The sequence below is a fragment of the Phacochoerus africanus genome, chromosome 8 (genome assembly GCF_016906955.1).
Source record: "Phacochoerus africanus isolate WHEZ1 chromosome 8, ROS_Pafr_v1, whole genome shotgun sequence".
Classification (NCBI taxonomy): domain Eukaryota; kingdom Metazoa; phylum Chordata; class Mammalia; order Artiodactyla; family Suidae; genus Phacochoerus; species Phacochoerus africanus.
This window is the reverse complement of record NC_062551.1, coordinates 49394330-49413826: the sequence shown is the minus strand read 5'-3', so window position 1 is coordinate 49413826 and position 19497 is coordinate 49394330. Positions and strand designations below refer to the sequence as shown.

The window sequence follows — 19497 nt, the reverse complement described above, 5'->3', positions numbered from 1 at the left end:
ATGTTGGACATTTGTATTATTTCCATCCTTTGGCCATCTTGAACAATGCTGTTATGTCTTTGTGTGGACCCATGTTTTCATTTCTCTTGGGTGCATACCTAGGAGTGGAATGGCTGGGTCATGTGATAACTCCATGTTTAACTTTCTGAGAAACTGCCAGACTGTTTCTCACAGTGGCTGCACCGTTTCACAGCTCCATCAGCAACGTGTCAGGACTCCAGTGTCTCACAACCTTGTCCACACTTGCTATTTTCCATTTTTTGGACTATATTTGGAAGTGGATTATAACTACTTCCTAGTGGTTGTGAAGTGGTATCTTGTTTTTAATTTGCATTTCCCAATGACCAGTGATACTGAACAAATTCACATGTGCTTATTGGCTATTTGTATATCTTCCTTGGAAAATTTTCTGTCCCAGTCATTTGACTTTTTTTTCGTCTTTTTTTTTTGCTTTTTAGGGCCGCACCCACGGCATATGGAGGTCCCCAGGCTAGGGGTCTAATCCGAGCTGTAGCCTCTGGCCTACACCACAGCTCACGGCAACGCCGGTTCCTTAACTCACTGAGTAAGGCCAGGGATCAAACCTGAAACCTCATGGTTCCTAGTTGGATTTGTTTCTGCTGCGCCACAATGGGAACTCATTTTGACTTTTTTTTATTTTTATTTTTTGTCTTTCTCCCTTTTCTAGGGCCACTCCCACAGCATATGGAGGTTCCCAGGCTAGGGGTCTAATCAGATCTGTAGCTGCTGGCCTACGCCAGAGCCACAGCAATGTGGGATCCAAGCCACGTCTACAACCTACACCACAGCTCACGGCAACACCAGATCCTTAACCCACTGAGCAAGGTCAGGGATTGAACCCACAACCTCATGGTTCCTAGTTGGATTCGTTAACCACAACGGGAACTCCCTTGACTTTTTTTTTAATTGAGGTATAGTTTCTTTACAATGTTACATTAATTTCTAGTGTCCAACATAGTGATTCAAACTCATATAGATTATATTCATTTAAAGTTATTATAGGAGTTCCCACTGTGGCTCAGCAAGTTAAGAACCCAGCTAGTATCCATGAGGATACGGGTTCAATCGCTGGCCTCACTCAGTGGATTAAGGATCCAGCATTGCTGTGAGCTGTGATAGAGGCTGGCAGCTACGGCTGCAATTTGACCCCTAGCCTGGGAATTTTCCATATGCCTCAGGTGTGGCCCCAAGAGGGAAAATAATAATAATGAAGTTATTATAAGGAGTTCCCTGGTGGTCTAGTGGTTAGGATTTGGCACTTTCACCACTGCAGCCCAAGTTCAGTTCCTGCAGTGGGAACTGAGATCCCACATCAAGCCACTGCACACCGTGACCAAAAAATAAAATAAAATAATAAAGTTATTATAAAATAATAACTAGGAGTTCCTTCTGAAGTGCATTTGGATTGGTGACATCTCTGGAGCACACAGGTTTGATCTCAGCCTGGCACAATGGGTTAAATGATCCGGCAATGCCACAGTCGCAGCTCGATCTGAGCCCAGGCCTAGGAACTCTCTCTAGCCCAGGAACTCCATATGTCATGGAGCAGCCAAAAAACAAAAAGAAAAAAAAATAGTACCTATATTCCTTGTGCTATATAAAAAGAAACTCATGGATTGGAGAACAAACTCCTGGTTGCCAAGGAGGAGGGGGAGGGAGTGGGATGGACTGGGAGTCGGGAGTTCATAGATGCAGACTATTGCCTTTGAAGTGGATAAACAATGAGATCCTGCTGTATAGCACAGGGAACTATATCTAATCACTTGTGATGGAGCATGATGGAGGATAATGTGAGAAGAAGAATATGTATATGTATATATATGTATGACTAGGTCACTTTGCTATATAGCAGAAATTGACAGAACACTGTAAATCAACTGTAATGGAAAAAATAAAAATAATAAAATAAAAAAATTAAAAATAAAAAAGAACATTGTGACTCAACTATAATAGAAAAACTAAAAATCTTCTTAAAAAGAAAAGCCAAAAAGATTTTCTTTTTCCTGCCAAAAAAAAAAAAAAATCTTTGTAATAACAAAGCAGAATTTGGGGTTAGTTTTTGTAGCCACGGCTGGCCTGCTGACCTCTGACCTGCTCGATCTTCTGGCCCTTGGAGTGTGCATGCGTTTGGTGTGGCTATGTGGGGTTCCTGGGGCCTTGGTGAAATGCCTGTACATCTCTTGGCCCTTGTGAGGACCAGAGAGGACAGTGCAGGAATCCGGGGCCAACTGGGAGAAGGTGAGGCTCTTGCCCCGGCCTTGAGGATGAGGCTCACTGGCAGAAGCACGTACCTTCAGTTCAAGTACCTCCTGGACACTCACATCATCCGTTATAGTCCCTACAACCATGGCTTTTTTGCCTTCCTGGATCATCTGGGAAAAGGATGGAGGCAGCCCCAGTTAGTATGACTCATGAACAACCCTTTCAGCACAACTCAGTTGAAGGCAGAGTGGGTTCATCTGGCCAGAAACCTGTATAGCTTGACCAACAGCCTTAAGTGTGTGTCCTGGCACTTGGGCTCCCTGTGCCAAAACTTTCAGTCCTTGAGGTAGATATCAGTTCCAATGATGGCGCCTCCTCCTTAGCCAAGTCCTAAAAGAGAGAGCAGTACCTGTGGCTGTTTTGATTACTGAAGCTTTATATCATAGCCTAAAGTCAGGGAGCAGGATGCCTCCAGCCCTCTCTTTCATTCTCAAGACTGTTTTGGCTGTTTGGGGTCTTTTGTGTTTCCGCACAAATTTTAAAATTATTTGTTCTAGTTCTGTGAAAAATGCCATTGGTGTTTTGATGGGGATTGCACTGAATCTGTTGGTTGCCTTGAGCCACGAGGGGAACTCCAGTCTTTTCATTTTTGATCATATATCATGATGCATAAAAGTGTTGAAGTTTTTGTTTGTTTTTTTTGTTTTGTCAGTATCCGTTGCATGTGGAAGTTCCCAGGCCAGGATCTAATCCTTGCTACAGCAGCAATCCAAGCTGCTGCAGTGACAACACCAGATCTTTAACCCACTGAGCCACAAGAGAACTCCCAAAGTGTTTAGTTTAGTTTTTTTTTTTCATTAAAAAAAAAATTTTTTTTTTTGGAGTTCCCGTTGTGGCGCAGTGGTTAACGAATCTGACTAGGAACCATGAGGTTGCAGGTTCGATCCCTGGCCTTGCTCAGTGGGTTAACGATCTGGCATTGCCGTGAACTGGGGTGTAGGTTGCAGACGCGGCTCGGATCCTGCGTTGCTGTGGCTCTGGCGTAGCCCGGTGGCTACAGCTCCAATTAAACCCCTAGCCTGGGAACCTCCATATGCCGCAGGAGCGGCCCTAGAAAAGTTTAAAAAAAAAAATTTTTTTTTAGTGATTTTATTTTTTTCCATTATAGCTGGTTTACAGTGTTCTGTCAATTTTCTACTATACAGCAAGGTGACCCAGTCACACATACATATATACATTCTTTTTTGTCACATTATCATGCTCCATAATAAGTGACTAGATATTGTTCCCAGTGCAAAAGTGTCTAGTTTTGATTCCAATTTATCTGTTTTTCTCTTTGGTTGCCTGTATCTAACCACCACTTGAGACTCCTAACTCTCCCTTCACGCAGCAGCCAGAGGGAGCTTTTGATCTTTATGGCTCCCCCCGCACCCGCCCGCTGCTCAAAACAGTCCCTTATTGGCATTCCTGCTATGGCACAATGGGATCAACAGTGTCTGCAGTGGCAGGGACATGGGTTTGATCCCCCACCCAGCGCAGTGGGTTAAGGATCTGGCACTGCTATAGCTGTGGCATAGGTTGAGACTCCAGCTTGGATTCAATCCTTGTCCCCAGGGAGTTCCCGTCATGGCTCGGTAGTTAACGAATCCAACTAAGAACCATGAGGTTTTGGGTTCAATCCCTGGCCTTGCTCAGTGGGTTAAAGCTCTGGGGTTGCTGTAAGCTGTGGTATAGGTTGCAGACATAGCTCGGATCTGGCGTTGCTGTGGCTGTGGTATAGGCTGGCAGCTGTATCTCTGATTAGACTCCTAGCCTGGGAACCTCCATATGCCGCAAGTGCGGCCCTAGAAAAAGACCAAAAAAAAAAAAAAAAAGGAACAAAGTCGGAGTTCCCATTGTGGCTCAGCGGAAATGAATCTGACTAGCATCCATGAGGACGCAGGTTCGATCCCTGGCCTCACTCAGTGGGTTAAGGACCTGGCATTGCTATGGCTGTGGTGTAGGCCAGCAGCTACAGCTCCAATTTGACCCCTCGCCTGGGAACCTCCATAGGCTGCGGGTTCGGCCCTAAAAAGACAAACAAACAGTGCCAAATTTGTGATGTAGAACAGGACTTCTTGAATCAGCCATGCAAAGGAAGTACCTGAGCATCTTACAAACGTAGACTCTGATTCCATAGGTCTGGGAAGGGACCTGAGAATCAGCACGTTTTTATACACTTCCCATTCTCTTTCTTCCCTTGGCTCACATTTACTTATTCCTTCAGTTCTTTCCTAAGAACACTCCTGATGTTTCAGGTTGGGCCTGTTGCCTTATCTGAGTCCCCTCAGCCACTCGTGCTCCCTCATCCTGGCCCTGACCCCTCTGCCTCTGCCTCCCCAATCCTGGCCCTGATCATCTTGAGCTGAGAGCTCCAGGGAGGGCAAACTTGGTGCTGACTTGGTCATTACTGGACGTAGCTCAGTAAGTGTGGCATTGAGGACAGTACCAGTGGGCCGGCCACATCCACCCGAACTCCCAGAGTGTTTGACTAAAGTGACTCCTCCATAAATGTCACCTCTATGGCCCAGGACATGGTTCAGAGCAGCTCCCATGCAGACATCAGGGGCTACCCGCCATGCTGTTCTTGCATAGGAATCATTCCCTCCCAAGTTGCCCCCTCCAGTCTCCCCTCAGTGCCTCCCTCCCTCCCAGTCTCTTTCCCCCCAGGAGGCAGACTACTTTGGCATCTGTGAAGCATGACCTAGACCCTGTGGCCACGGAGCCCCACCTCCTCAGCCATTATGACTCCCACAGCCCTCAATGTAGCTGCCAAGAGGCCCCAGACTACCCCAGCCTCTTCCTAGAGACCCAAATGAAGGAGAGGGGCTCTGCTCATTCGCATGCTCTTGAGTTGTCTTTGTCATGCCCTGAGTGCTGGGAGCTGACCTCCAACATTCTCCCCAGCACCCCCACCCCAGGAGGGCTCTCAGCAGCTGCAGACCTGGCTAAGCCTCAGGCGGGCAACGGAGGACCAGTGTAGGGATGAATGCAAATTCCCAAACCCTCCTGTACCACCTCCAGTCCTGGGGGACTCCACCTACTGGACAGAAAGCAGCAGGTTGTTTTCTGGAGGAAATCCCCATTGATGGGAATGCAGCACCTCTTCTGCCAACATCTCATTTCTCTGGGAATATCCTTACTCCGGACTATAAAGTGTTTTGAAGAAGAATTACAGGTGTTCCCAATATGACGCAGCAGAAACAAATCCAACTAGTATCCATGAGGATGCAGGTTCGATCCCTGGCCTTGCTTAGGGGGTAGGGGATCTGGCTTTCCCGTGAGTGTGGTGTAGGTTGCAGTCATGGCTCAGATCCTGAGTTGCTGTGGGTATGGTGTAGGCTGGCAGCTACAGCTCTGATTGGACCCCTAGCTTGGGACCCCATATGCTGCATGTGTGGCCCTAAAAGGAAAAAAAGTAGAAGGAGAAGAGGAGGAATTACAAAAATGTGAGTATGTGTTTTTCCTCACTGGGAATAATGGTTTAATGAATGTCCACTATCTTCCCTGCAGAGCTGTCTCTCCTCAGGCTGGAGCCCTCCACCTGTTAGCTTGGCATCTATTCTACAAATGTGGACCTGGACAGATGTCTGCCTGTCTCCTGCAGGTGGAGGTCTGACACATTTGCAGCACATCTGAAAACGTCAGTGAATCCTCACTGCTCATCTGCTCACACCCACATTCTGTTTTCAAGTGTCTGAAATAGTGCTATGCAAGAGTGGTACAATAGGAGCTACTTAGGTAACTTTCAGTTTCATAGTGGTCTTATTTCAAAATACAAAAGAGGGAGTTCTCTTGTGGTGCAGTGGGATAAGAATCTGGCATTGTCACTGCAGAGGCCTGGGTAACCACTGTGGCACAGGTCCGATCCCTGGCCCAGGAACTTCCACAAGCCGCAGGCATGGCTAAAAAAAGAAAAAAAGATTAAAATGTAAAAAGAAATAGATAAATAAGCACAGGAAAATTGCTGGACATCATTAATCATTAAGGAAATCCAAATCAAAACCACAATGAGGTACTACCTCACACCCATTAGGATAGCTATCATTAAAAAAAAAACAAAATAACGAGCATTGGCAAGGAGGTGGAAAGTTGGACATCCGTATTGATGGGGATGGCAAATGATACAGCCACTGGAAAACAGAGTGGCACTTCCTCAAATAATGAAGCAGAGACTTACCAAAGGGTCCAGCGATTCCACTTCTGGGATATACCCAAAGGCACTGAGAGCAGGGACTTGGACAGATATTTGTACACCCTTGTTCAGAGCAATGTTATTCATAAGAGCCAAAAGGTAAAAACAGCCCAAGTGCCTATCAACAAATAAACAAAATGTGGCTGTACATACAATGGAATATTATTCAGCATCAAAAAGGAAGGAAAGGAGTTCCTATCATGGCTCAGTGGTAACAAACCCAACTAGTATCCATGAGGATGCATGTTCGATCCCTGGCCCCACTCAGTGGGTTAAGGATCCAGGGTTGCCGTGAGCTGTGGTGTAGGTCACACTTGCGGCTCAGATCTGGCGTTGCTGTGGCTGTGGCGTAGACTGGCAGCTGCAGCTCCAATTCAACCCCTAGCCTGGGAACTTCCATATGCCACAGGTGTGGCTCTAAAAAGCAAAACAAAACAAAACAAAACAAAACAAAAAACCAACCAAACAAAAAACATACTCAAAATATTATCATTTCAAAATGTAATTAATTGTTACAGTTATCGAAATGTTGTATACTCTTTTCATTATACCCAGTTTTGAAGTTCAGTGTGTATGCCACACAGCCTATCTCAATTTGGGCTAGCCACTTTTCAAGTGCACGTATCTCCATCATATTTGCAAAGATCCATGTCTCCCCTGCAACGCATCTACAACACATCTACAAATACATCCAGAGTTTCATCTGCAAAAGGCCCCACAGCTCTGGGGCCAACCCCTCAATTTCATCTCAGACAACCTCAGAGAAATCACTGGCTCAAGGAACACATGCTGATTCCGAATCGACATTTGCAGGTTGATTTGACCTGCAGATCCCCTATCTTCTTTGCATTAATTTGCATATCATTCCTGTGTCCATCTGAAGCACAGGGCAGGGCTTCAGATAGTCATCTCAAAGTCAGGAAGGCGGTGGCCTGGGACTGGACTGGAGGCCCCTTCTTGGTTCCTTTCCAGCTCTCTGTCCTCCTCTTCCTCGCTGCTCTCCTCTGCCTCCTCTTCCAGGAGGGCACCCAGTTCCTCCCGAAGCACTCCCATCTCCAGTCCCAGGCTGCACAGTTGGCCCAGCAGCTGTGCATCCACTCGGCGGAGGTTCCCCTGTGGGTGGGAAAGGGGAGTCATGGGCATCCCAACCCAGAGAGCAAGGGGTTAGTGTGTCCCCACCTCAAAACCTGGATGGGAGCAGGTCTCAACTCAAGTCCCCACAAGGATTCTTTGTCTGACCCAAGGGTCGCACTCACGGCATATGGAGGTTCCCAGGCTGGGGGTCGAATCAGACCTGTAGCTGCCGGCCTACACCACAGCCACAGCAACGCTGGATCCTTAACCCACTGAGCAAGGCCAGGGATCAAACCCAAGTCCTCATGGATACTAGTCAGATTCATTTCCGCTGAGCCATGATGGGAACCCCTGTCTGACCCAACTTTGATCAGGATCCTGAACCTTTTCCTAGACCCGAGAGCACTTCCTTTTAAAATCCAGTTTTGGCAAGAACCTTTAGGGTCCTTGCCCCCTACCCTTCCCCAAGGGACAGCTGATCCCCAGGCCAGCCTTCAGCAAGAATCCTGCTAGGTTGGCTTAGCTAGAATCCCCCCTTAACCCCTGATGTTTCCTCCTAGGAATCTCCTATCCCCGACCCTTCCTTTGCTCCTTGGGTATACATTCCCACTTGCTCAGACTGCATTCAGAGCAGAGTCTGATCTTTCTCCTATACTGCAAAATCCCATCACAGCAGTCTCCATACTTGATAGCCTTGCTGGTTTTTTTTGTTTGTTTGTTTGTTTTCCCCCTTTTTTGGCCGCCCTGCAGCATATGGAGTTCCTGGGCCAGGAAATGAGATCCAAGCCGCAGTTGCAACCAATGGTACTGCAGCCAAACAACACCAGATCATTTAACCCACTGAAGCAGGCCAGGGATGGAGACACCGTCCATCCCGTTGCACCACAGCAGGCACTCCTAGCCTTGCTCGCTTTAACACGTGTCATAATGTAACATTTCTTTAGCAGTCCTGGCCCACAGCAAGCGGGCGGGACCCTCACTGTGTCCCTGGCCTCTAACTACCATCCTGCTTCTGTCTCTGATCTCTACCTCTGTCTCCCCCTGCCTTGGTCTCTCCATTTCTTTGTCTCTCGTTGTCTCCATCTCTCTCTGTCTTTGAGTCTTAGCCTCTCTGTGTCTCTTATCATGTCTCCCTCTCTTGTTATCTGTCTCCACCTCTCTGTCTCTACTTGGCTGGCTGGCTGGCTCTGTCTCCCCATATCCCCAACTTTCTGTCTATTTCTTCCCCCCTGCCTTTGTCCCCATCTCTCTCTCTCTCTCTCAGATTTAATCTGAATCTGTTTCGGCTCTCAATCTCTTCTTTCCATCTCTCGTCTCTCTCTTTCTGGGTCTCTCTCTCTCTCTCTTTTTTTTTCTTTTCTTTCTCTGTCTCTTTTTCTTGTCTCTCACTCTTTTCATCAATGTCTCTGCCCCCCCCCTTCTGGACTTTAGGGCTGCACCTGCAGCATATGGAGTTCCCAAGCTGGGGGTCAAATCAGAGCTGTAGCCAGTGGCCTATGCCACAGCCACAACAATGCCATATCCGAGCATCATCTGCGAGCTGATGGTGTACCACAGCTCACGGCAATGCAGGATCCTTAACCCACTGAGCGAGGCCAGGGATCGAACTCATGGATCCTAGTCAGGTTTGTTAACCACTGAGCCACGAAGGGAACTCCTCTTTGGCCCTTTTTATTTTCATTCATTCTCATTCATTCAACCATTCCCTCCCCCATCTCTTGCCCCTCCAAACCCCTCACTCACCAGCTCCTCCCAGATCCACAGCAGACGCTCCCTGGCACTTCCAGTGTCCGCCCCTGGGGACGAGAGGGGTAGGCCCACCCTCTCCACTGGGGGGACCCCCCTCAGGGCACGAGGGGGTAGGCCCAGCTCCGGGGGCACCAATCCAGCCTGCCTCAGCTGCTTCCACAGCTCCATAGTCTCTGAGCAGTGGCGCCAAGAGCAGGAAGTGGCAAGGTCCAGAGTGACCCAGTCCCCTGGGGAGCTGGCGGGGAGGAGTAAAGGGCAGGTGAGGAGCCGGGGAGCCTAGGCATCCCAAAGTTCATTCTCCACTGAGAATCAGCAGCCTCGTGTACTTTGGTGTTTTTTGTTTTTGTTTTTTCCCTACTGAAGTCTAACCTCAATTCTGTTCACAAGGATCCAACCACCACCTCTCTGGCGAGGTCAAACTCCACCCTTCTATTCCTCTTCTCAGCCCTCCCATGGCTCCTCCCCAGCCTCCCTTATAGCCTTCTTCTCAGTTTGGACCTGGCTTGTCTTCTCCACCCAGGGCCTCCCCGGGCTTCTCAAGCCACAGGCCAGAGGAGCCAGGAGTGGCAGTCAAAAGAACACTCTCTTGGAGTTCCTGTCGTGGCTCACTGGTTAATGAACCTGACATCCATCAGGACGAAGTGGGTTAAGGATCCGGCGTTGCTGTGAGCTGTGGTGTAGGTCACGGACTCAGCTCGGATCGGGCATTACTGTGGCTGTGGAGTATCTGAGCACTTCACACCATCTCCATTGCCCCATCCCTGCTCCTGACCTTGTTCATCTCTGGCCTGGACTATTGCAGTAGCCTCTTCGCTGCCCACTCCCCACCCGCCACTCGCCTGCTCCCCTCTTGCCTTCCTTAGGTCTGCTCTCCACTTGGCAGAAATGATCTTAAGAAAATGTAAATCAGATCACATCACAGCATACCCCTGCAAATGCAATAAAGCAGTTTCTTGCCCACCTCTCTGACTCAGTCTCTCACCTCTCTCTGGGCCTTTGCACTGGCTGTTACCTCTGCCTGAAACACTTTCCCCCCCAGATCTTTGAGTGACTGTTTCCTTCCTATCCTTCAGCTCCACTTAAATGTTACCTTTTCACAAGAGGTCTTTGTTGATGGCCTTGTGCCCCAATCACTCCCTGTTATACTGCCTGTTTCATTCTAATCAAACATTGTCTGAAATTGTCTTGCTTATTGATTTGTTTCTTATCCATTCTCTCCCTACCAGGAATGTTGACTACCTGAGAAGGAGGTTTATTCTGTCCTGTTCGCCATGGTAACCTCAGTATCCAAAACAGTGCCTGCCACGTGGTAAATATTTGTAGAATGAGTAATTCTGTTCACAAGATTCATATTGAATTTTCACACTGAAGTCTAGCCTTTAAACTGAAATTGCCAACACATCACAATACTAGTCTTGAGATCGCACCTCTGCCCTTTATCCTGAGGTCTAAACTCACCACCTACTCCGCCTTTCCCTCCCTGACCTTGGTTTAAAGAAAGATGCGGGGAGTTCCCGTTGTGGCGCAGTGGTTAACGAATCCAACTAGGAACCATGAGGTTGCGGGTTCGGTCCCTGTGCTTGCTCAGTGGGTTAACGATCCGGCATTTCCGTGAGCTGTGGTGTAGGTTGCAGACGCGGCTCGGATCCTGTGTTGCTGTGGCTCTGGCGTAGGCCAGTGGCTACAGCTCCAATTAGACCCCTAGCCTGGGAACCTCCATATGCCGCGGGAGCGGCCCAAGAAATTGCAAAAAGACAAAAAAAAAAAAAAGAAAGATGCGGGAGTTTCCGTTGTGGCTCATCGGTAACAAACCCAATTAGCATTCATGAGGACACAAGTTCGATCCCTGGCCTTGTTCAGTGGGTTAAGGATCCAGCGTTGCCATGAGTTGTGGTGTACGTTGCAGACATGGCTCAGATCCCGAGTTGCTGAGGGGAACTTCCATATGCTGTTTGTGGCCCTAAAAAGACAAAAGAAAGGAAGGGAGGGAGGGAGGGAGGGAGGGAGAGAGAGAAAAAGAGAAAGGGAAAGAAAGAAAGAAAGAAGGAAGGAAGGAAAGAAAGATGTAGACAGTTTCTCAGTGCATCATTCTCTGTCCTAAGGGTTAGCAAGTTAGAGCCAGAGAAACCGGGAAGCTCAGGGGAACTGTGAGTCTGTTGGAGGGAAGGAAAATACTCCAATTGGAAGAACTGACCACCCCTCTCCCAGGGAAAAGCTGAGTCCTGTTTTTTTGTTTTGTTTTGTTTTGTTTTGTTTTGGTCTTTTTGTCTTTTCTAGGGCCGCTCAGGCAGCATATGGAGGTTCCCAGGCTAGGGGTCGAATCAGAGCTGTAGCCACCAAGCCACAGCAACATGGGATCCAAGCCGCGTCTGCAACCTACACCACAGCTCTCGGCAACACCGGATCCTTAACCCACTGAGCAAGGCCAGGGATCGAACCCGCAATCTCCTGGTTCCTAGTCGGATTCGTTAATCACTGTGCCACCAAGGGAACTCCATTCTTTTCTTTTTTCTTTTTTTTAAAATGGCTGCACAGCAGCATTTGGAAGTTCCCCCATCAGGGATTGAATCTAATCCACAGCTGTGACCTACAATGCAGCTGCAGCAATGCCAGATCCTAAACCCACTGTGCCTGCCCAGGATTGAACCTGTATCCCAGCACTCCAGAGATGCCACGGATCCCATTGTGCCACACTGGGAACTCTGGATCCTTAACCCACTGCACCAGGCAGGGGATTGAACTGCACCTCTGCAGCAATCTGAACTGCCGCAGTCAGAATCTTAACCCACTGCACCACAATGGGAACTCTCCAAGTCCCATTTTAAGGCCTGTATGAGAGGAAGCTCCAGCTAACCCAAGAAGAGTGAAAAAAAATTTTTTTTTCTGCTTTTTTTTAGGGCCGCACCTGGGCATAGGGAGGTTCCCAGGCTAGGGATCCAGTCAGAGCTACAGCTGCCGGCCTACCGCACAGCCACAGCAACACCAGATCTTTAACCCACTGCGCGAGGCCAGGGATTGAATCCAAAACCTCATGGTTCCTAGTCAGATCCGTTTCTGCTGCACCTCGATGGGAACTCTGAATGAAAATATTCTGGTTGCTTTTCTTTTTCTGTAGATTCATCCCTAATTGTTTCAAACAGTTTAACCTAAACATTTTTTTTTAGGGCTGTACCCGCAGCATATGGAGGTTCCCAGGCTAGGGGTCTAATCAGAGCTGTAGCTGCCAGCCTACACCAGAGCCACAGAAACGTCAGATCCAAGCCATGCCTGCAACCTACACCACAGCTCCCAGCAACGCCGGGATCCTTAGCTACTGAGCAAGGTCAGGGATCAAACCTGCGTCCTCATGGATTCAGTCAGATTCATTTCCACTGAGCCATGATGGGAACTCTTTACCTGAACTTTTATTTTTTTGTCTTTTGTCTTTTGTCTTTTTAGGGCCACACCCTTGGCATATGGAGGTTCCCAGCCAAGGGGTCGAATCAGAGAAGTAGCTGTCAGCCTACACCACAGCCACAGCAACTCGGGATCCAATCTGCGTCTGTGACCTATATACCACAGCTCAGGGCAACGCTGGATCCTTAACCCACTGAGCCAGGCCAGGGATTGAACCCTCATCCTCATGGATGATAGTTGGGTTTGTTAACCACTGAACCACGATAGGAATTCCAACCTGAACATTTCTTTTCTTTTCTTTTCTTTTCTTTCTTTTCTTTCTTTTTCTTTTCTTTTTCTTTTTTTTTTTTTGCCTTTTCTAGGGCCGCTCCTGCGGCATATGAAGATTCCCAGGCTAGGGGTCTAATTGGAGCTGTAGCCACCGGCCTACACCAGAGCCACAGCAACACCAGATCCGAGCCGCATCTGCGACCTACACCACAGCTCATGGTGACACTGGATCCTTAACCCACTGAGCAAGGTCAGGGATCGAACCCGCAACCTCATGGTTCCTAGTCAGATCCGTTAACTACTGCGCCATGATGCAAACTCTTGAACATTTCTTAATGAAGCACAAGATAGTCCCTCAAAATGCTTTTTATATATAATCTCTTTGCACTAATGAAGAGTTCCCATTATGGCTCTGCGGTAATGAACCCAGTAGTAAACCCGATTAGTATCCATTAGGACGCAGGTTCACTCCCTGGCCCTGCTCAGTGGGTTAAGGATCCCGGTGTTGCTATGGCTGTGGTGTAGGCCGGTAGCTACAGCTCTGATTCAACCCCTAGCCTGGAAACTTCCATATGCTAGGGGTGAGGGCCTAAAATGACAAAAAAAAAAAAAAAAAGCCAATGGGCATCTTCTGACACAAGATTTACATAAAGCCTTTTAAAATATATGGGTCAGAGGAGTTCCGTTAGTGGCTCAGCGGTTAATGAACCCGACTAGTATCCATGAGGATGCAGGTTCGATCCCTGGCCTCGCTCAGTGGGTTAAGGATCCCGGGGTGGGGTAAGGATCCGGGCAGTGGTCTAGGTTGCAGACTCGGCTCGAATCTGGTATTGCTGTGGCTGTGGTGTAGGCTGGCAGCTGTAGCTCGGATTGGACCCTCAGCCTGGGAAACTCCATATGACTCGGCTGCGACCCTAAAAAGCAAAAATAAATAAATACGTACATAAATAAAATATATGGATCAGAGCCAAAACCTGTCTACTTCTTTAAGAAAAGGATTGGAAAACATAGGGGGCGTGGCCAGAAGACACACACACATCCCCTCGGCGCGCGCCGGAAATGGTTGTGTAGGTGAAAACCAGCCCCTTCCGGTTGCTTAATTCTAGCAAGATGGCGGCGTCCAGGGCGGTAGGTGACCAGGGGCTGTTAGGGCCCCGGAAAATTGACATCCGCTCTGTTCCTCTGGTGGGCGCCCAGGGAGCAAGGAGCAGGAGGGAACCGGGGCGGGGTTGCGCTTGGAGCAGAGACTCGTGGCTGCCGTCAGGAGCGGGAAAGATAAGTGCTGGTCTCACAGACCGGTCTGGCCCGCCCAGCCCCCAGAGGAGGGATCCGACTGGAAGTGCTGGGAGATTTAGGATTAGCAAGGGTGGGACCTGGTAGGGCTGAGGGCTTGGAAGGGATTGGCCGAGAAACTGGGATGTGGGGTCCAAGGGTGGGGGGCCAAAAGATACTAGTGAGGGTAACTCATAGGGAATTTTGATGAAAAATCAAAAGGTGATGGAGAGGTGGGGGCAGGAACCAAGAAGTGAATTTGGGAATTCCAAGGGAAGGACCTAGGAGAAATTAAGGGGAGAATTTGCCATTTTGGTGGAAAGAATTTAGGGGAAAATTGGGCAAAGACAAGGAATGAATTTAGGAAAAATTAAAGTTAAAAGTTGGGAGCTTAAGAGGAATTTTGAGGGAAAATAAGGATTTGGGCAAAATTATCAGGATATTTTGGTTAAAGCAGAGACATTGAGGCAGGCTAAGAGAGAAATTTGGAGGGGAAATTGAAGGAAGAGCTTGGGAGCTTTAAGAGATAAATTAAGAGGGGTTTGGAGAGAAATTAAGACTATATTTGGGGGAAAGGAATGAGTTATTCTGGAAGATTCTGGGGAGAATTTGTGAGAAATTAAGAGGTTAGATAAGAAGTTCCTGTCGTGGCTCAGCAGAAACCAATCCGACTAGCATCCAAGGATGTGGGTTTGATCCCTGGCCTCACTCAGTGGATTAAGGATCCAGAGTTGTCGTGAGCTGTGGTGTAGTTCACAGACGTGGCTCAGATCTGGTGTTGCTGCCACTGTGGTGTAGGTCAGCTGCTGCAGCTCCAATTCAACCCCTAGCCTGGGAAATCATATGCTGCAGGTGTGGCCCTAAAAAGACCAAAAAAAAAAAAAAAAGAGGTTAGATAATAGAGGTTTTGAGAGAAAGTAAGAGTTTGGGGAAGATTTTAGGAAAACCAAGACTATTTGGCCAAATCAAAGAGAATTTGAGATTGATTAAGGGAAGAATTGGGAAATATTGTGGCTCCCAACGAATTTGGAAGTTCCGAGAGGAGAATTAAGTAAGCAGGGAAGCACTGAGGCGGGTAGATTTGTGGTGCAAAAACAGGGTCTGGCTATGCGTCTCACTGGAGGCTTCAGGCTCAGCCCCCCTTTCTCCCTCTTCCTCCCCAGTCCCTGCACCAAGTGGCCCGCAACAGTGCTACCAGCAGCATCCGTGCCCTGAGCAGGGCAGTGGACCCAGAGGGCAGTCAGAGGAAGGGGAGGACACTGCTCCAGTTCCTGGCTGACCACTTCTGTGACGTGGAGGCTGTCAGGGAGTATCTGCTACGGAAGCAAGCGTTGAAGGTGCACCAAAAAAACCGGTGAGAACCCCTGGCCTGCAAGACCCTGCTGTTCAGGCCTCCCCAGTTGGTGCCCGCCCTTCCTTGCCACTCTGGGCCGCTCTGGTGCTTCCAGTGCAGGCCCTGCCCACTTGCATCTTCATCTCCAGCCCACATACTTCCCAAGCACTCCAGCTTACATAGGGCAACCTGTTGGCCACCATCTCTTCTTGCGGACCTAGCTGGCACTTCAGACTTAACATGGCTAATAGCAAACCCTTGGTTTCTCCCTAAAAAAGTCTTCACACCTCCAAGCCTTCTCCATCCTAGTCAGTGGGACCACTGCCCACCCAGTTGTTCAGGTCACATTCCTTTTTTTTGGCCGTGTCTGCAGCATGTGGAAGTTCCCCAGCCAGGGACCAAACCCATGCCACCGCAGCCACCCAAGCTGCTGCAGTGACAATGCTGGATCCTTAACCCATTGAGCCACCGGGGAGTTCCTCAGGCCTCACTCTAAAGAGACATCCCTGATTCCTCTCTTTGTTTCCCTTCCCTCCACTTGCAGTCCATCAGTGAAATACCAGAATATCCCAAATTCGACCAGACCAGTTAGCTTGGTCCGACCCCCTTCATTTTATGGTTGGAGTACTACAATCATCTCCTAACTAGTCATCTTTTACCTGCTGCGGTTTGTTATAGTGTGAAGCAGCCAGAGGACTCTTAAGGAAGGAAAGTAAATAACATTACCACTTTGCTTAAAACCCTCAAATGGTTTCGACTACAACTAGAATAAAAGCCTAACTTCAAGGCTGAAAACCTGACCCCTGCTGAGCTTTCATGTCTCTACCAGGGACTCCCCTCACCTCCACCAGCGTGGCTTCCTCACTGCTCTCTGTTCAGCCGTCCTCCTCTGAGCCTCTGAGCCATTGCCCTAGCTGTTCCCTTGCCCTGGCAGACTCTTACCTTGATCTCCGCATTCCTTCTCACACTCAAATCTCTGCTCAAGTGTCACCTCCTCCAGGAAGCATTTCTTAACACCTAAACTAAATTGGCCTCCTCTATCCCTACCCCTGATCCAAGCCACTCCTAGGCTGTCCCTCGGTGTTAATTTCTTTACAGAAGTGATACTCTGCAGTTTGTTCTTATTTCTCAGTCATCTGCTTCCCCCAGTGGAATAGCTTCACAAGGGCAAGGACGATTATCTGCCTGCATCACCACTGTCCCCTGGTGCCCTCAGTAGATATTTGCAGTCTGACTCAGCCTGTCTGCCTGTCTCAGGCCTGTGCTGTGGACTCTGACCCTCTCAGCAGCACTGGGGCTTGGCGAGGGGTGTGCTGCTTCCGAGCCTCAGCCTCAGCTGCTGCTCTTCCGGCAGGTCCTTCACCTACATCAAGGAGCGATACGGCCCGTACGTCGCAGGAGCCTATTTCGTCCTGAAGCAGGGAGGTGCAGTCAAGTATGAGGACAGAGGGGTCCGAATGGGGGGGAGGGAGGCAGGGAGCAGCTCTCTAAGCCCCAGGCTCTTCAGTCAGACAGGCTTTGTGTCCAAGGTTCTGCCCCCTCCCGGCTGAATGGCTGGGGGCTTGTTCCTGAGCTTTTTTGGTCGTCCGTAACATGGGATGGTGGTCCCAAATGTCGGCAAGGGGTGTGCTGTAGAGACTCAGAGACATGTTGCTGTCTGGACGCCCGTCTCAGGCCTGCCCAGTCAGCGTTAATGAGTCTTTTCTTTCCTCCTTCACCCTCTTTCTCTTTCCTTCCTCCCCCCACTCCGCCCTTATTTTCCGTTTTTTGAAAAACACATGTAGTCTTCATCTACCCTCATCTTGGTTCCAATTAAATTTTTCATTTGGTTGAGCCGTTCCTCCAGCCCCTTCCTTAGAAATGGCACAGTAATAGTTCTTTTATGTAATCAGTCCTCTCTTGGACCCTCAGTTTCTGGTCATGTAAAATTGCTGAGGCTTCGGGGGATCCAGTGAGACCAGGCACGTAAAGCCCTTAGTCCAGTCAGGGTGTATTGTGTGGGGCTGGGAGTGCTCTCATGAGGTGGTGGCCTGGGTAGGGTCCCCAGTTGACACTTTCTCTTTTCTGGTCCAGGTTTCAGGACAATGAGTGGATACGGTCAGGGCGCGGCCTCTCCTCTCTTGAGTTCCGGAAGTTCCGGGAGGTGCCAGTACAAGCTGTCGATGCCAGTGGCTGTGCCATCAACTACCAAGGCCTAGACAACCTCTGTGAGTGCAGCGGGGTGGAGATGGGCACTCTCCCTTCTGCATGGGCCAACGGAGGGCCCTCGGTGCCATCCACCTGTCCTTCCTGCAGTGGCCCTGAAGGAGCTCCAGTCCCTATCGCTGCAGCGCTGTCCTCACGTGGACGACTGGTGCCTCGGCCGCCTCCACCAGCTGGCCGACTCCTTGCAAGAGCTCTCACTGGCCGGTTGCCCCCGAGTCTCTGAACGAGGCCTAGCCTGCCTCCACCACCTCCAGTGAGACCCCGACTCAGGCTGGGGGAGGGTTAGGCAGTTCCCATATCCCTGCCTCCGTGGCAGATCTTGAGCGTGTTTTAGGAAGCGGGGCAAGCACTCCTCTGTCCACACACGCCATCCTTATACCCCGCTCCCCCATCTCGTCTCCTCTCAGGAACCTCCGCAGGCTGGATATCTCTGACCTTCCTGCTGTGTCCAGTCCGGACCTCACTCAGATTTTGGTGGAGGAGATGCTGCCCAACTGTGACGTTCGGGGGTCTGACTGGGCCCAGGGCCTCAAGTTGGGGCTGGAGGAACAGTCCCGGGACCCAGCCAGCAGCCCGGTCCCTGCCTAGCCTCAGCCCCCTCTCAGCAGGCTGACAGCTACTTGTGGCCTCCACCGGAGTGGGATGAGGGGCAGTGGCCTCCACCTCAGTGGGATGAGGGGCACTGGCAGGTCGAAGGAGAGCGGGCTATACCCTGGGCTGACGTTCACAGGCTGTCCACACACTCCTTTCTTTCCCAGTTCCAGGGACCTCCTCCTACCGCCTCAGGTCTAGGGCTTCTGGCTACAAGTAGCTCTCCCTTGTGGTTTCCCCACACCACGCCCACCTGTGTGTCAGGCAACTTAACTTGTGAGATTAGCCCACCTGATTGTGCTGCCTTTTCCAGCTAGGGGGTGCTACTTGGATTGTTTGGGTTTTGTTGTTTTTGTTTTTTTTTTGCTTTTTAGGGCCACACCTGCAGCATTTGGAAGTTCCCAGGCTAGGGGTCATACCAGAGCTACAGCTGCTGACCTACACCACGGGTCCCAGCAACGCTGGATCCTTAACCCGCTGAGCGGGGGAGGGGGGCCGGGCAGGGATCGAACCTGCAACCTCCTGGTTCCCAGGAGGATTCGTTACCGCTAAGCCATGAGGGGAACTCCGGGAGCTAGCTGCATTTCACAGGGGTTGGTTGTTCACTCTGTGGAAGGACTCAGTTCCACATAGAAGCCCCTGGCCCACCCCCACCTGATTCCGGGGGTGCTACCTGCATTGTTTAGGGGGTTTTTGCTCTTATAGGGCCACCCCTGCAGCATATGGAAGTTCCCAGGCTAGGGGGTCATATCAGAGCTACAGCTGCTGACCACAGGTTCCCAGCAATGCTGGGTCTTTAAACCCGCTGAGCGGGGCCAGGGATCGAACCTCGGGATCGAGCCTCCAACCTCCTGGTTCCCAGTCGGATTCGTTCCCGCTAAGCCATGAGGGGAACTCCAGGAGCTAGCTGCATTTCACAGAGATAGGTTCTTCACTATGCGGAACGACTCAGCCCCAGGTAGGCTACAGTATCCCTGGCCCACACCCACCAAATGCTGGGAGCACCTCAAGTCCCACGGTGTCCCCCCACTGCCCCTTCACTGACTTACTGACTCAGCCTCAAATTCAGCTTTCTTGATTGCTCCATAAAAATTATCGGGGCCTTTGAAATATTTTTCCTTTGCTGACTGGCAGGATAAGGTTTGCCAGT

The 19497-nt window shown here is 49.8% G+C and overlaps 2 protein-coding genes and 1 pseudogene across 3 annotated transcripts; 1 reads left to right on the top strand and 2 right to left on the bottom strand.

Annotated features, from left to right (window-relative positions):
• Positions 1-2073: 2073 nt before the first annotated feature.
• On the bottom strand, positions 2074-4728 carry LOC125133209 (60S ribosomal protein L18-like; annotated as a pseudogene).
• A 2271-nt stretch (positions 4729-6999) lies between these two features.
• On the bottom strand, positions 7000-9905 carry ERICH4 (glutamate rich 4). Its single transcript, XM_047794242.1, has 2 exons — positions 9275-9905; positions 7000-7570 (listed from the first exon to the last, which is right to left on the bottom strand). The coding sequence occupies exons 1-2, from the start codon at positions 9446-9448 to the stop codon at positions 7355-7357; spliced, it is 390 nt and encodes a 129-aa protein (XP_047650198.1). The 5' UTR covers positions 9449-9905; the 3' UTR covers positions 7000-7354.
• A 4095-nt stretch (positions 9906-14000) lies between these two features.
• On the top strand, positions 14001-18796 carry DMAC2 (distal membrane arm assembly component 2). Of its 2 annotated transcripts, XM_047794240.1 has the most exons (6): positions 14001-14074; positions 15382-15572; positions 16906-16986; positions 17625-17758; positions 17847-18009; positions 18164-18796. In XM_047794240.1, exons 1-6 carry the CDS (start codon positions 14057-14059, stop codon positions 18342-18344), a joined length of 768 nt encoding a protein of 255 aa, XP_047650196.1. In that variant the 5' UTR covers positions 14001-14056; the 3' UTR covers positions 18345-18796. The 2 variants fall into 2 exon arrangements, with proteins under 2 accessions (XP_047650196.1, XP_047650197.1); XM_047794241.1 differs by lacking the exon at positions 16906-16986.
• The last annotated feature ends 701 nt before the right edge of the window (positions 18797-19497 follow it).

Bases quoted from the DNA above. Each gene is read 5' to 3' on its own strand.
- ERICH4 (XM_047794242.1), bottom strand. From the start codon at position 9,448: ATGGAGCTGTGGAAGCAGCTGAGGCAGGCTGGATTGGTGCCCCCGGAG. The intron at 7,571-9,274 runs GTGAGTGAGGGG...TCCCACCCACAG, and splicing joins TGTGGATCTGGGAGGAGCTG to GGGAACCTCCGCCGAGTGGA.
- DMAC2 (XM_047794240.1), top strand. The intron at 15,573-16,905 runs GTGAGAACCCCT...CTCTTCCGGCAG, and splicing joins AAGGTGCACCAAAAAAACCG to GTCCTTCACCTACATCAAGG. The intron at 16,987-17,624 runs GTATGAGGACAG...TTTCTGGTCCAG, and splicing joins AAGCAGGGAGGTGCAGTCAA to GTTTCAGGACAATGAGTGGA.